The 14,329-nt window shown below is 31.7% G+C and overlaps 1 protein-coding gene across 1 annotated transcript; it reads right to left on the bottom strand.

The window, feature by feature from the left end:
• Positions 1–2,632: 2,632 nt before the first annotated feature.
• Positions 2,633–7,078, bottom strand: LOC120090877. The gene is made up of 2 exons (XM_039048580.1): positions 6,488–7,078; positions 2,633–3,661 (listed from the first exon to the last, which is right to left on the bottom strand). Exons 1-2 carry the CDS (start codon positions 6,920–6,922, stop codon positions 3,623–3,625), a joined length of 474 nt encoding a protein of 157 aa, XP_038904508.1. The 5' UTR covers positions 6,923–7,078; the 3' UTR covers positions 2,633–3,622.
• Between the last annotated feature and the right edge of the window lie 7,251 nt (positions 7,079–14,329).

Genomic DNA, 14,329 nt, shown 5'->3' with positions numbered 1-14,329 from the left:
ATTTCGAGGATCTAAAGAGAAATGAGGGAATTCATGATCAAAATTTTTCCACCCCTCTGCATCAGCTGGATGACGCAATACATCATCCGTTTCAACTCACTTATCTTTATGCCATCTCATGTCAGAAGCGCATTTTTTTGATGCAAACAATCGTTTTAATCTCGGTATCAATGGAAAATGACGCAATACCTTATGTGATATTTTTTTAACCTTACCATCATTAACTTTGTACCGAGACTCATCACAAACAGGGCATTGTTGCAAATTTGCAAACTCTTTCTAATACAGTACACAATCATATTTGCACGCATGAATAGACTCATAACGTAGGCCTAAATCATGTAATTTTCGCTTGGCTTCATAAAAGGAAGTAGGTATAGAGGTGCCAGCTGGAAACGCTGCTTTTAACAATTCCAGCAACATGTCAAACGATCTGTTACTCCAGCCGTTCAGAACTTTGATATGCATCAACTTCACTAAAAAGTTCAAGGACGAAAATTGCGAACACCCAGGGTATAATTCATTACGTGCTTTCGGTCAATTAAATCCTTGATAAGTTCATGGTATCTCTTTCTTGAACATTAAAAGACATTTCATTATTCTCAGCATTCCTTCATTTGTATTTTCATTTCAATTGGAACTTGTAAATCATTTATAAGATTCAAATCATTCATTTTCTTCGACAACATTACTCTCGTATACTATCTACTTCAATATCCTGTATTGAATGACTTGTATGACTTCTAAGATAAGTTTACTGGTCTCCATGATATACCCATTCATAATATGAGGGAGATATTCTATATGTTAATAGATGTCGTTTCACAATATCTATCTTTTCCCAAATTGAATTTATACAATTCTTGCATGGAAATCTTATTCGTCCGGAATCACTAACATGAAACCTTGCCATAATCTAAGAAACTGTGATACTCCTTCTCTATACTCCACTGATAACTTATTCCTTAATTTAATCCATTCTTTATTCATCCTTAAAAATAAATATTTTCTGACCAACTTGTATCCAAAACAATAACCTGGATAGAGGACAAAGTAACAAAGTATTATTAAGCATTGAGTTCCATAATTTTCATTTCTTTAAGGCAAAATAAACACATAGGTCCCTAGACGCTTAAATTGTCTTAACAACTTTCAAATGTTTTATTTAGTACGTCTCCAAGATTTCAATTTTGTGTCTAATATAGGCCTTTCATCTATTCAACATCTTTCTAAAACTTACAGCAGCTATTGAACACAAAATTTAAAGTTCAATTTCCTATTAGACACAAAATTTAGTTTTATGTCTAGTAGATTCTTTTAAACTTTTTAAAAATATTAAATGCGTTAAATACCAAATTGGAGGTTTAAAGATTTATTTTATATTTTTAGATTAATATAGGCCTTTCATTTTTCAAACATCTTCGAAATGTTAAAAATTTCAGATAAGATTTTAATGGGCATGATTTGTACAACAATTTCAGAAAATTAACAAAGTAAATACAATATTTAACACATTTTAATGGACATTTCACATATGATTTAAATAAATATACAAGATAAAATAAAATGAGAAAATTACCGGCGAGGAGACGACAGCGGCGACGGGCAGTTGATTGCAGCGGCAGCGGTGGTGACGGAAAAAATTGATGGAAGAAAAGGGAGAAATGGAGAAAAATTTTATGGGAAAAATGGAAAGTGTAAAAGGATGGAAGAAATAGAAGAAAATTTTTGATTGAAAAAAATATAAGAAAAGTTGGATAGGAAAAATGGAGAAAATGAAAGTTAAAGTGTAAAATGATGAGAAAATGGGGAGAGAGAGGAAGAATGGTGAAGAAAAGGAGGAAAATGGGAGAAAGAGGGAAAAATTAGAGAGGGAGAGGAAGAAAATAGGGGCGCGGCGGTGGGAGTTAAGGGTTTTTTGAGAGGGAGAGAAATAAAAAATAGGGGGAGTGGGGAAGAAGAAGGGGTCTGGTTTAAACCAGACCCCTCTCCCAATGCCGCCCAACATGCGTTAGGAGATCCAAGGAAATCTTGACGGTTAACACCCGGCGTCGGACGTTCCCCAAGAACTCCCGACGGTCCATTACTTCATCGGGAGAGACCATCTCTCCTGACGACCTAACTCTCAACGCATTAAAACGACGTCGGGAGTTCCTGTATTTCTTATAGTAATAAAATTATAGAAAACATACCGCTATACAATAAAAAAGTTTATCATTAAGATGGTTTGGAACTTTTTTCCAAGAATTATATGTATAGGTATTTGTTGTCGAACATAAACTTCGATATTAATTTGCATTTTTTTTGCACCAAATCCAATCGGTTATCCATGTTCATTATAATAAATGGCCAACCGTTGCCCAGATGTTCTTATTTGTGCCAACTCAAACATAGTAGTTGGGCAACGTGGAATACTTATTCTGCTATTTTGTTATGGGATCATATTTCTAACATCCTCGTTGCTACTTGCTGATTCATCCATGTGAATTTGTAAAAAAAAAAAAAAAAAAAAAAAAAAAAAAAAAAAAAACATTACTCACACAAAAAAACATATAATCTTAATATTTAATACATATAACCATAGTAAATGACATACCATTTAATACATTATTTATCAACCCATCTACCCTCATAATCATTTCTAGTGTATGTGGATGTTATATCATCAATCTCAATAGATGTATCAACATTGGACATTATTTGCATACCTTCATAACCACACTCCTGTGGCATATCTCCTATTTCATCTTCATAAAAATCATCTTCAATTGTTCGTTGTTGAGATGTTAAAACAATTAACCAACTTGAATTTGCGGGGTCTTTTACATAAAAGACTTGTTTTGCTTGAGAGGCTAAAATAAATGGGTCTGATTTATGTCCAATACGATTAAAGTCCACATTAGTAAACCCAAACTCGTCTGTTTTGACTTAATTTCTATTCTCAACCCAATAATTACATTTGAATAAAATAAAAAATATTCTATGATAGTCAAGCTCCCATATTTCTTGTATTACACCATGAAATGTCATATTTGACATGACAAGGCTTTTGTCCTTAGCACTAGAGACTTGCATTGTGGTAGCCGTTATACTAACTCCACTATTTTGAATCCTCCTAATATCATCGCAGTTCTTTGTGTGAAAGTAGTAACCATTGACCGCGTAACAAGAATATTTTGCCACAGTTGGACAAAGTCCATTAGCTATTCATCTTAAAGAAGGTGATATGAAATTTTTGGGAACTTCAAGAGCTAGTGCAACCTTTGATATATTTTATGATAGTTTAGTAGTTAACATTTAATTATACATCAAAGTGTAGGCCTCTAGAGATTGTACGTGTGGACAACCAACAACTGAATGTACAATTATGCTCTTCTTGAAGCCACTTTTTACTTTTACCTTACCAGAATTGAGCTTTGACAAAATATCCATATGTTGCCTATTATAAATGACAAAGTTAGTAGATCATTGAATAATCAAGTAACCTAAAACGAGAATAAGATGGAGATCTACATACTCGACATAAGGAAGCACATCATTCACATTTTGAATGACATAAAGATGAGCTTGATCCAACTCATCCTTACTCGGTCTGATAAAAGAAGTAGCTGACAATTCCCTATCAATGTTCGAGTTCGCTTTCTTTGTTGATGAGTTTAACCTAATAAAATTAACTCTAGATATAAATTCAGAACAAAACTCTATAGTCTCTTCGACAATATAATTTTCTCCAACACATCCTTTTGGTCGATTTCTATTTCGTACAAGTTTTCAACACTTTCATGTATCGTTCAAATGAATACATCCACCTCAAATAAACAGGTCCACAAAACTAAATTTCTCTTACTAGATGCATTACAAGGTGTAGCATTATTATGAATAATGATGCTGGAAAATACTTCTCTAAGATGCATAAAGTGACAACTATATCCTCTTGCATACCCTTTAACTGAGATGAATCGATCGCCTTGCAATATATAGCATTAAAGAAAAAGAACAGGCGAGTAATTGCAAGTCTTATATGTTTGGGTAAAATATCACAAATGGCTACAGGTAATAATTGTTGCATACGAACGTGATGGTCATGCGACTTAAGTTCGTAAAGTTTCAAATCTGTGACCGACACTAAACTTTGGATATTCGATGAATAGCCTTTGGGTACTTTAATTTCTGATAGTATCTTACAAAAGCTCAATTTCTCAGAATGTGTTAATGTATAATATGCTGGAGGTAAAAAGAATTTTTTCTCTCCCACTTGAGGGGCTAACTCTGATCTAATGTTCAACTCTACCAAATCTAATTGAGTTTTTATTCCATCCTTCGTTTTACCAGGAATATCAAGTAATGTGCCAATAAGATTTGCACACACATTCTTTTCAATGTGCATCACGTCTAAACAATGTCGCACGTCAAGATACTTCCAGTATTCTAACTAAAAAAGAATAGATTTTTTCTTCCAATAAGTTGAAGGGCTATCTCCACAGTTCTTTTTCTTGATAGTTTTCTTACCAAATGAATATTGATACTTGTTTCTGCAAGAATTTCTTCTCCACTCAATGGTAGAGCAAATTCTAATTCTTGTGCGCCATTAAAAGCTTTCTTTTGTTTCCTATATGAATGATGGCGTGGTAGAAACTTGCAATACCCGAGATATGTCATCTTTTTCCTTTTTGGTAAATAAGTGGATGAAGTTTTCTCTCCACAAATTAGACATGCATGATATCTTTTAACCGTATAACCACACAAATTACCATACGTAGGAAAATCATTAATGGTCTATAATAAAATAGCTTTAAGCATGAAATATTGTTATTCATATGCATCGTAACATTCCACCCCATCTTTCCAAAAAAAATTTCAAATCATCTACTAACGGAGCTAAATAAACATCTATGTCATTTCTCGGTTGTTTAGGACCAGATATTAGTGCAGTCAACATAAAAAATTTTCGCTTCATGTACAACCATTGAAGTAGATTGTATGTCACTAACATCATTGGCCAACAACTATATCTACTACTAAGATCTCCATGTGCCATATATCGAAAGAGCAAGACGAAGATTTCTAGATTCTGACCCAAACTCTGGCCACAAATTGTCTATTTTTCCATGATAAGGCATCTTTGAGATGTTTTAAAAAACTATCTGCTTCTTTTTTTTAGCATTGCCATGTCAATAAACTTGATGTTTCTTTGCTTTGAAACATTCTTTCAAATCTTGGAATTGGGAAAAAAATACCACATGAATTTTGCTGGGATATTTTTAGCCCTTTCCTTTAAATTTTTATGAAGCTTCCATTTTGACATACCACAAATAGGGCATACATTTATATTAGAGAGTTCTTTTCTAAATAAGCAACAATCGTTGCTACATGCATGAATCTTCTCCGTACTTCATTCCAAGAGTACCAACATCTTTTTTGCTTCATTAGTAGAAGTTGGAATTTCATTAGGACTAGGTAACATGTCATGAATTAATTCCAACAACTCAATGAAACTCTTATCGCTCCATCCAAATTTAGCTTTCAAATTATATAACTTTACCATTGTAGATATTTTGGTAAAATTTTTACAATTTGGGTACAATGGTTTCTTCACATCATCTAATAATTCTTCAAAATTATCGATTTTTTCATTAAAAATAGTTGTGTGCAGCCTCAAACATTCTAATTGTATCATCAATATCAACATCATCCTCATCAACTTTTTCTCTTTCACTAGTAGACACATTTTCATTGTTCTCTTAATCGGTAATGATTCACCATGAAAAATCCATGTCTGATAACTTTGATCTATACCATTAAAAAAAAAAAAGAGATCTCTTATTGTGTTCACATTTAGAATCTTTGCATTCATACACTTCAAACATGGACAACTCATGACATTCGGTATATTTGAATGTTGTAGACAATTTTTAATAAACATCTCAACCCCTAAACCATACTTAGCTGATATTCTATTTATTTTCATCCATGACTTATCCATGATTGTAAAATATGCAACTTAATCTACAAAAAAGACAAACAATAATAAGGAAAAATTGCGTAACAGTAAGCTTGTAAATTTAATCATAATCAACAATAAGACCTAAAACTTTAACAAATTGGTTCTAATATACACTTGAACCACACCAAGCAAGAATATTAACCAAGTACATATTCTTGAACTAATTTTATTCCAACATTAACAAATTTCAAGAAGCTTAATCATTGGAATAAAAATAAAATTAATGAAATAACATTTGAACCACACCAATCAAACTTAATCAACCAAGTAAGACCAAATTAGTTTATATATAATTGAAAGAAAAGGATTTTGATATACACTTAAACCACACCAAGCAAGATTACCAACCAAGTATGTATTCTTCAACTAATTTAATCCTAACATTTCAAAATTTCAAAAAGCTTAATCATTAGAATAATAATAAAATGAATGAAATAACTTTAAATTACTAAATTGAAAATATATATAAAAAGAAAAATTTACCTTTCCAAGCAAACAACTTAAATAACCCACAAACTTGAATAGATTCGAACTTGGAGCTCGAAGATTGGAATGTCGGACCTTGCGAACAAAGTTGAGATGACAGATCTGGCAAAAGTACAATATTGACGACTGGATCGAAAGACCCACGAGTAGATCAGGCAAATAGACGATCGGATTGGAAAAACCCACAACTAAATCTATAGATCCAACGTCGACGACCCACCTCCACGACCGAAACAAGCTAGACAGAGGACGGCGAGCTGACCCACTGGAATCTATAGATCCAAGGAGAAGAGAGAACTCCACCCCTAACGGAATCCATGGATGGTGAACTCCACCATGCCGGTGATGACGACAGGAACAAGCTGGACCGAACAATGACCCAAATCTATAGATCGAACCACCAAAAGAAGACCCACGACGGCGACCAACCATCGAAAGAACACCCACGACGATGACCAACCACCAAGAATGCAAACGATGACAGAGATCCAAGCAACGTCGATGACGACGAGGATCGGAATTGATTCGCACGGCCAAGCTAAGGAGAAGAGAGGGTTTGGTAAGAGAGAAGTGAAAGGAGGGAGAAGATTTGATATGAAATGAAAAAGATGTTTTTTTTAATAAAGTAAAAGAAATAAATGTAGGCCTTTAATGTTGGTTTTAAATCGACATTGTAGCCTATCTTTAATGTCGGTTTAAAAACCGACATTAAATATCCGTTTTTTTAAAACCGACATTATACATCTGGTTTCACTTCTTTCAACCGATATTAAAGCCCAAAACTTTTTTAATAGAACAAGAAAAAATACAAGTGAAGTAATTATGAGGGTTCAAACTGTGCATCAAAACTTAATATATATTATGCCTCATATATATGTAGTAGACATACATACAGTTTTATTGACATCTCAAAATGATTTTAAGAATAATAACTATCAAATTAACTTTTTTTTTTTAGTGAAAGTTTCTTTTCAATTTTCATTTAAATGTTTTCCCTAATAATTGAAAGGAATTATATGAAAAACGCAAGAACACAAAGATATGTTTCCAAACAATTTTCCATTCAAGCACTATATATATTCCCGGTAAAAAAAAGATCCATCAATATCAATTATAGTAATAGGTGACATCATCATACACTTTTTTATTTAAAAAAAAAAGTGGAAAGAATGTATTGATATGAACCTTTGGATTATTGGAACCATATAACAAAAATCCATGAGTTTTGAGTTGAAAGATGGCAATTAACAAGAATAAAGTCTTTGAATTCAAAGTAATATAATATATATAGAAAAAAATAATAATTAAAAAAATCTACAAATATTCATGTAAATATTTTGTTACTAAAAAGTCTAGCATCACCAAATTGAAAGGTTTACAAGTTTTGAAAATATATTATTATGTTTAGATTAATTATTTGGTTATTCTTTTTTATCTTGAAAGAACAACTTAAAGCTAGAGAGAAATTGTGGGGAGGCTCAAACTTTAGATTAATTAATTGAAAGGGTTTCTATTCCTACTTTGCATCTTCAATACATTAAGCAAACTTTGTGTCCCCTAAGATATTATTATATATTTATGCCTATGCAAGCTGCTTTCCACACCCTTTCTCATTACAAGAAAAATAGCTTTTAGTGACGAGTAAAACATGTTGCTAAAAACAAAAAACTGCCACTAAAAGTATTAGCTGTACGTAGAGGTACGTTGCTGTGAATGTCACAGTAACCGCGTAGTCGAAAGTTTCAAAACATACTCACTACACACCACTAAAACATGATTTTTACTGATACTAACGTGTTATTAAAAGCGTACTTTTAGCAACATACATTTTGTCGTTATTTTATGTTATATAGTGACATTGAAATTATATTCAAAGTCCTTAAGGGTATGAAAAGCTTAATACCTACATTGTACAAAAAAAAAAAAAAAAAGCTTCCTTATTCGCTGAAACGAGTACGAAGGAGTCCAAAACTAGTTCGAACCTACCATCAATAAGTTTCAAATGTTAGAGACAATTAAAAAACATGTTAATCTAGTATAGAATTATTCAAAATGAGCTACATACTTATTAAATTTACCAAACAGTCCCAAAACCTTGCTTTGTGGTTTTAAATCAATTTACAACATTTAGTAAGGGTTCGAAAAGAAGAGAAGACCCACCAAAAAGTTGCAACAAAATTACCCCATTTCATCATCAATGGAAACCATAAACAAACTTATCATCCCAAGCAAGTAAGCCTATCAAAGCTCTAATAGAAATCATAACAATTCATTGAAAACCATTAATGAACTTATCTACCAAGCAAGTTAAGCATATCAAAACTAAGAGAAAAGATTAATAGAACCCATATTCATTTGATAAAATGCATAAACAATAGAAACCATAAACAAGAACTTAAAAAAAAAAAAAAAAAAACCTTATAAACACATACAACTCAAAGGAAACCATAAAAAACTTATCAACACAAGCAAGTAGGTTAATCAAAACTCTAATAGAAATCATAACAACTCAATAAAATCATAAACAATAACTATGTTATGACTACCATAACTGTAAGATAGTCAAAGCACTCTAACAAATAAACATATTTTCTAACTCTTACCAGACTACAATAGTCAAGATTATAAAACAATTGAAGCTTTGTAACATTAGCAACAATAACCAAAAACTTTACAACATTAACAACAATAGCCAAAAACTTTAGTTGTTAAAAAGTAAATAAATAATATAGAAGTAAAACTCTTTTAAGCCTCATTTCATTCATTATGATTTTCTCTTTTTATAAATTTTGACATTAGATACAAACAAATCAATTTAGACAAACTTGTGCTTCTAAATATGGTTAGGTTTTTCATAAAGTTTCAGTTTAAAAAGTAATAGAAGTAAAGCTCTTTTAAACCTAGTTTTAGTTTATTGATTCAGGAATTTCACCATTGAAATTGCAAGAAATGTCTAAGTACCTCAAGGCCTCGGCTTCACCAATTGAGTAGGGAACCTCTCCTGAAAAATTAGTTTCAGGGAGACCCAAAATTTCAAGGAATTTTTAATTACATAGAGAAACCTTGAAAACAATCTAACGAATTAAGAAGAGAAACCCCATCATTATCACACCAACAAATTCAAAGAATACAAATAGAATTCTTTAGAAGAAAAAAAAAAAACAAAAGTCCTACAAAGAGAGAGATTGGAGCTTCCACTTTCTAAATTCAAATGTCAGCCACCATTGAAGACGAAGAAGCTTCAAAATGGTCTTCAATGGTACCCCCAGCACTGCAATTAATAACTCAGTTTTGAAGAAAAACAAATTAAGAACAAACAAACGAAGGTAATGGAGGGGAAAAAACACAGAGAATCATGAGAAGAAGCCACAAACGCTAAAAAGAAGAAAATAAAATGGAAGGGGAAATCGAACAAAGGGGAAAGATGGGAGGAAATTTGGGGAAAAAGGGGAAGGGAAAGCACGTAGGGGGAAATTAAAAAATGGGGGAAAGATGCAAAACAAGGAGGAAAATCGAGTGGGAGAAATTGGGCAAAAAAAATTCGCTTGATTTTTTTGCACTTTCAGCAACGAAGTAATATGTTGCTAAAAGTTACTAATTTTTAGTAGCGTTATGAAGGAAATCGGACATGAGGATTTCTATGAGCAACAAAATGATCGTTCCAAATTTCATTCGTATTTCAACAAAAATTACAATACACAAACGGAAACTAACTGGTCATGCATACAGGGAAATTACAACATGCTTTTCCATAAGATCAAGAGATAAAGAATCATATCTTTGAAGACTCATCTTCAAACTCCCTCGATCCCGAACACTCATTCAATCAGCAAGACTGCAAACCCGAATACTCGAACACTACGCCCGCAACACAGCATGATCACAGCAATCACGAACTCAATGATCTCCGAAATCACGAACATAGTGAATGACCTTCAAAAACCTCGAACTATGTCGAGTTGAGTACGACACCACCACAATGGCTACCTTGGTATTCTCTGTGTGAGAATCCAGAAGTGTGGGCTCTATGTGAACTTAGTTAGAGGACGAGACCAGAGGAAGAACAATCATGTAAACGATTGAGCAAGTGGAAGATGACAAGGTCTATTGTATAGACGATGCTCAATCGTTTGACAAATGTTATGCGATCGTTTAGCATAAGCTTCGCGATCATTTAGCTAATGGCCAGCTAAGTGAACTATCGTGTAGTGTCACTCCACGATCGTCTAGTCTCTCTTCAGTTGTTGTTTAATAAATCTCATTCACTTGATAGCCAATCATGAGTAACTTGCCAAGAATAGCAACTCTCACCAATCTACTAAATTTAGAAAAACATTTTTCCTTTTATCTCACGGTTATCATGAAACTATAAATAACCTCCCACTCAATTGGTTATTAGAGAAAAATAGATAATTATCCAATAATCAATATTATTATAAATATATATGATAACCAACTTACCATACTATATTTATAACCTATAGTTTTAATATTTCATCTCATGAAACATATAAACCATAGCTCTTTTTCTATTTCATGGTACTTAATGTAAATCTCATTTACATTAATCTTCCACCTTGATGTATCTTATACATCACATCGATCATATCATATATAATCGAACTTCCTCTTGTCAATCTGAACCTTTCAAATCAACACCAAGAACTGATTCTCAACTTGAATCCATTAAGCTACTAAGAGGACCTTATAGACCTGTAGCTTGAAGCTCCAACAGTACGTGAATAATTGACTAAACTTTTTAGTCATGGGATTCACCATCCGTTAACTGCCAGACACTTCACTAAAGACTGATAGCTGAACTCTCCTTACTATAGATATATTATGTGTCCATATCAACCAATCAACAGTGTGATAACCCTTCACAGATCGCTCATAAGTACAGCTAGGCCAATAACCATTATGCCCCTGTAGTTACATCTAACTCTTTCAATACCACTGATCCCTCTAATGAACATAAGTCATAGTCCTACTATGACTGAGTCATCTCTTCCAAAGGGAAGTTGTGGCCACTATGTTCAAGCCCCGGAATCAGCCCTTAAGGGAGCAATCTATCTACTTACCTCTACTTTGGGGAAGGAGTGAATTTCATCTTGTGTAACTAAGTTCCCAGCTCCCAAATCAGACAAGTCCCAAAAAGGTAGGCATGTTGAGTTAGCAATCTGGCCACTCTCACCCATACTAATCAAAGTACCGCTCTCAAAGGCAGGAGTTCCCAAAACACTCAGGATTAAGGTCATGTCACTTATGGTCATTTAAGTGAGATGTAAGTCTCCAGTATCAACGGCGTTATATACAGAGACTAGTCATCTTATGGTTCGGTCTTATACAAACTCTTTGTATAGGACACGCCAGCTCGCATGTCTCCACATGAATGGTCAGGATATACCATCTGTAGTAGTTCACAATACTTGCAAATCTCTACAAAGTGGGTCGTATCCGTAGTGTCACTAGGATCAGGTATCCCTCCTTAATCCTTATACTACAAACCTATTTAGATTATCCTTAAGGCATGATCCACTTGTATATCTCATATACATGCTTAAGTTTACATACAATTACTATGGAGTTTTGTTTATTGGATATGAGTAAATGCCAGATAAAATAACTCTTATTTTATTTAACAATGTGTATATATTATAAACTACGAGACTTTGAAGAATTTAGACACCAATCCCAACACAGTATATACGTCACAAATTTTTATGTTGGCACTAAGATAAATTTTGTTGCTAATACTAATATTCTGTGACATGTAATTTAAAACGTCGCTATAAGTCAAACTTTAGCAACAAATATTGCCTATATCACTGGATTTTTGTTACTGAAAGTGATTTTTCTTGTAGTGGATCTTCTTCTTCTTCTCTTTTATTTTTTTAATAATATTTAATTTCTTAGTGTTTTATTTTTAGGGGACAAAAATAAGTAGAATGAGAAGATTATAACATTGATTATTACTAAAAGGATATTAGTATTTGAAAAAAAAAATTATATAGTAGTATAGGAAAAAAAAAAAAGAAATTAAGAACTAAAGTCCTTTTGATAAATTATTTGGTTTTTTGCTTTGATTGAAAATTAAGCTGGTGATTCACTACTTTCACCATTATTTTATTTGTTTTGTTATCCAAGTCTTAAAGAGCATTTTAAAAATATAAGCCCTGTTTTAAAAACTAAAAAGTTAATTTTAAACTTTTGATTCTGATTTTGAAATTCGATTAAGAATTCAATTGTGTTTACTTAAGAAAGGACAAAACCATGGTACAAGAAGTTGGAAGAAAAAAATATAATTTTAAAAAAACAAAAATAAAACTCCAAATGATCATCAAACAAAACTTAAATATTTTAAATTTTAAAATTTTTAATTCTCTCAAAATCTTTTACGAACTACTTACTCAATATGGATTGACATGATTCTAATTTATTGTATATGAGCTACTTAACTTAATATCTTCAACTTTTTACATTTGTTTATTTGAATTGTGACTAGTGTGTTTGTCTTGACTCCTTTATATTTACCGTTAGTACTACTATAAAGTACTTCCCATATTTGTTCGAACAAACCATTTGATTATCTTACTCAATATGGATTAACACGGTTAAGATCCTCTGTTTCAAGTCGCTCAACATGATTTTTGTGACTCAATTTGTCGTACTAATAATATAAATTTTCAGATTTTTTGTGATTTTAATTACATATTTTTTCTATAAGACTTTACAAGTATATTATTGATATTAAGATATAGTTAAAAGAAATTAAACTATATAATTAAAAGAGTTTAAGTCAAGATTAACATAATTCAACTTCAATCATCTACTTCTTTTCTTGAGTTTGGAGGCTCAAATCTATCTCCACATTTATACAAAAATAAAAAAGAAGAAAATAAAAACTAAAGTCTTGTTGATAAATTATTTGATTTTTTGTTTTAATTGAAATTCAAGTTTATGATTCTCTACTTTCACCATTGTTTTATTTGTTTTGTTATCTAATTCTTAAGAGAATTTTAAAAATATAAGTTAAGTTTTCAAACCTAAAAAAATAATTTTAAACTTTTATTTTTGTTTTTGAAATTTGATTAAGAATTCACTGTGTTTACTTAAGAAAGGACAAAACCATGGTAAAAGAAGTTGGAAGAAAAAAACACAGTTTTCAACAAACAAAAATAAAAATCCAAATAATCATCAAATATAATCTAAATATTTCAAAATTTTAATTTTTTTCAACATAAATTCTCTTAAGATCTTTTATGAATTATGTACTCAATATGGATTGACATGATGCTAATTCATTGTATATGAGCTATTTAACCTGCTATCTTCCACTTTTTGCGTTCATTTATTTGAGTTGGGTCTCGGCTACTTTATACTTAAGGTTACTACTATAAAGTAATTGTCATATTTATTTGAACAAACCCTTTCATTATCTTATTCAATATGGATTGACACGGTTAGGATCTTCTGGTTGAAGTCGCTCAACATGATTTCTGTGACTCAATTTTTGTCGTATTGATAACATAGATTTTCAGATTTCTTGTGATTTTAATTATACGTTTTTTTCTATGAGAATGCACAAATATATTGTTGATATTAAGGTATAGTTAAAGGCAATAAAAGTATATAATTAAAAGAATTTATGGCAACATGACCATAAATCAGTAACTTCAATCATCTACTTCTTCTCTTGAGTTTGGAGGCCCAAATCTATCTCCACGTTTATTATAAATAAAAAAAAAATAAATTAAGAACTAAAGTCCTTTTGATAAATTATTTGGTTTTTGCTTTGATTGAAAATTATGCTTATAATTCACTACTTTCACTATTGTT

This window comes from Benincasa hispida, chromosome 1 (assembly GCF_009727055.1).
Source record: "Benincasa hispida cultivar B227 chromosome 1, ASM972705v1, whole genome shotgun sequence".
Classification (NCBI taxonomy): domain Eukaryota; kingdom Viridiplantae; phylum Streptophyta; class Magnoliopsida; order Cucurbitales; family Cucurbitaceae; genus Benincasa; species Benincasa hispida.
This window is presented reverse-complemented; position numbering and strand designations above follow the sequence as displayed.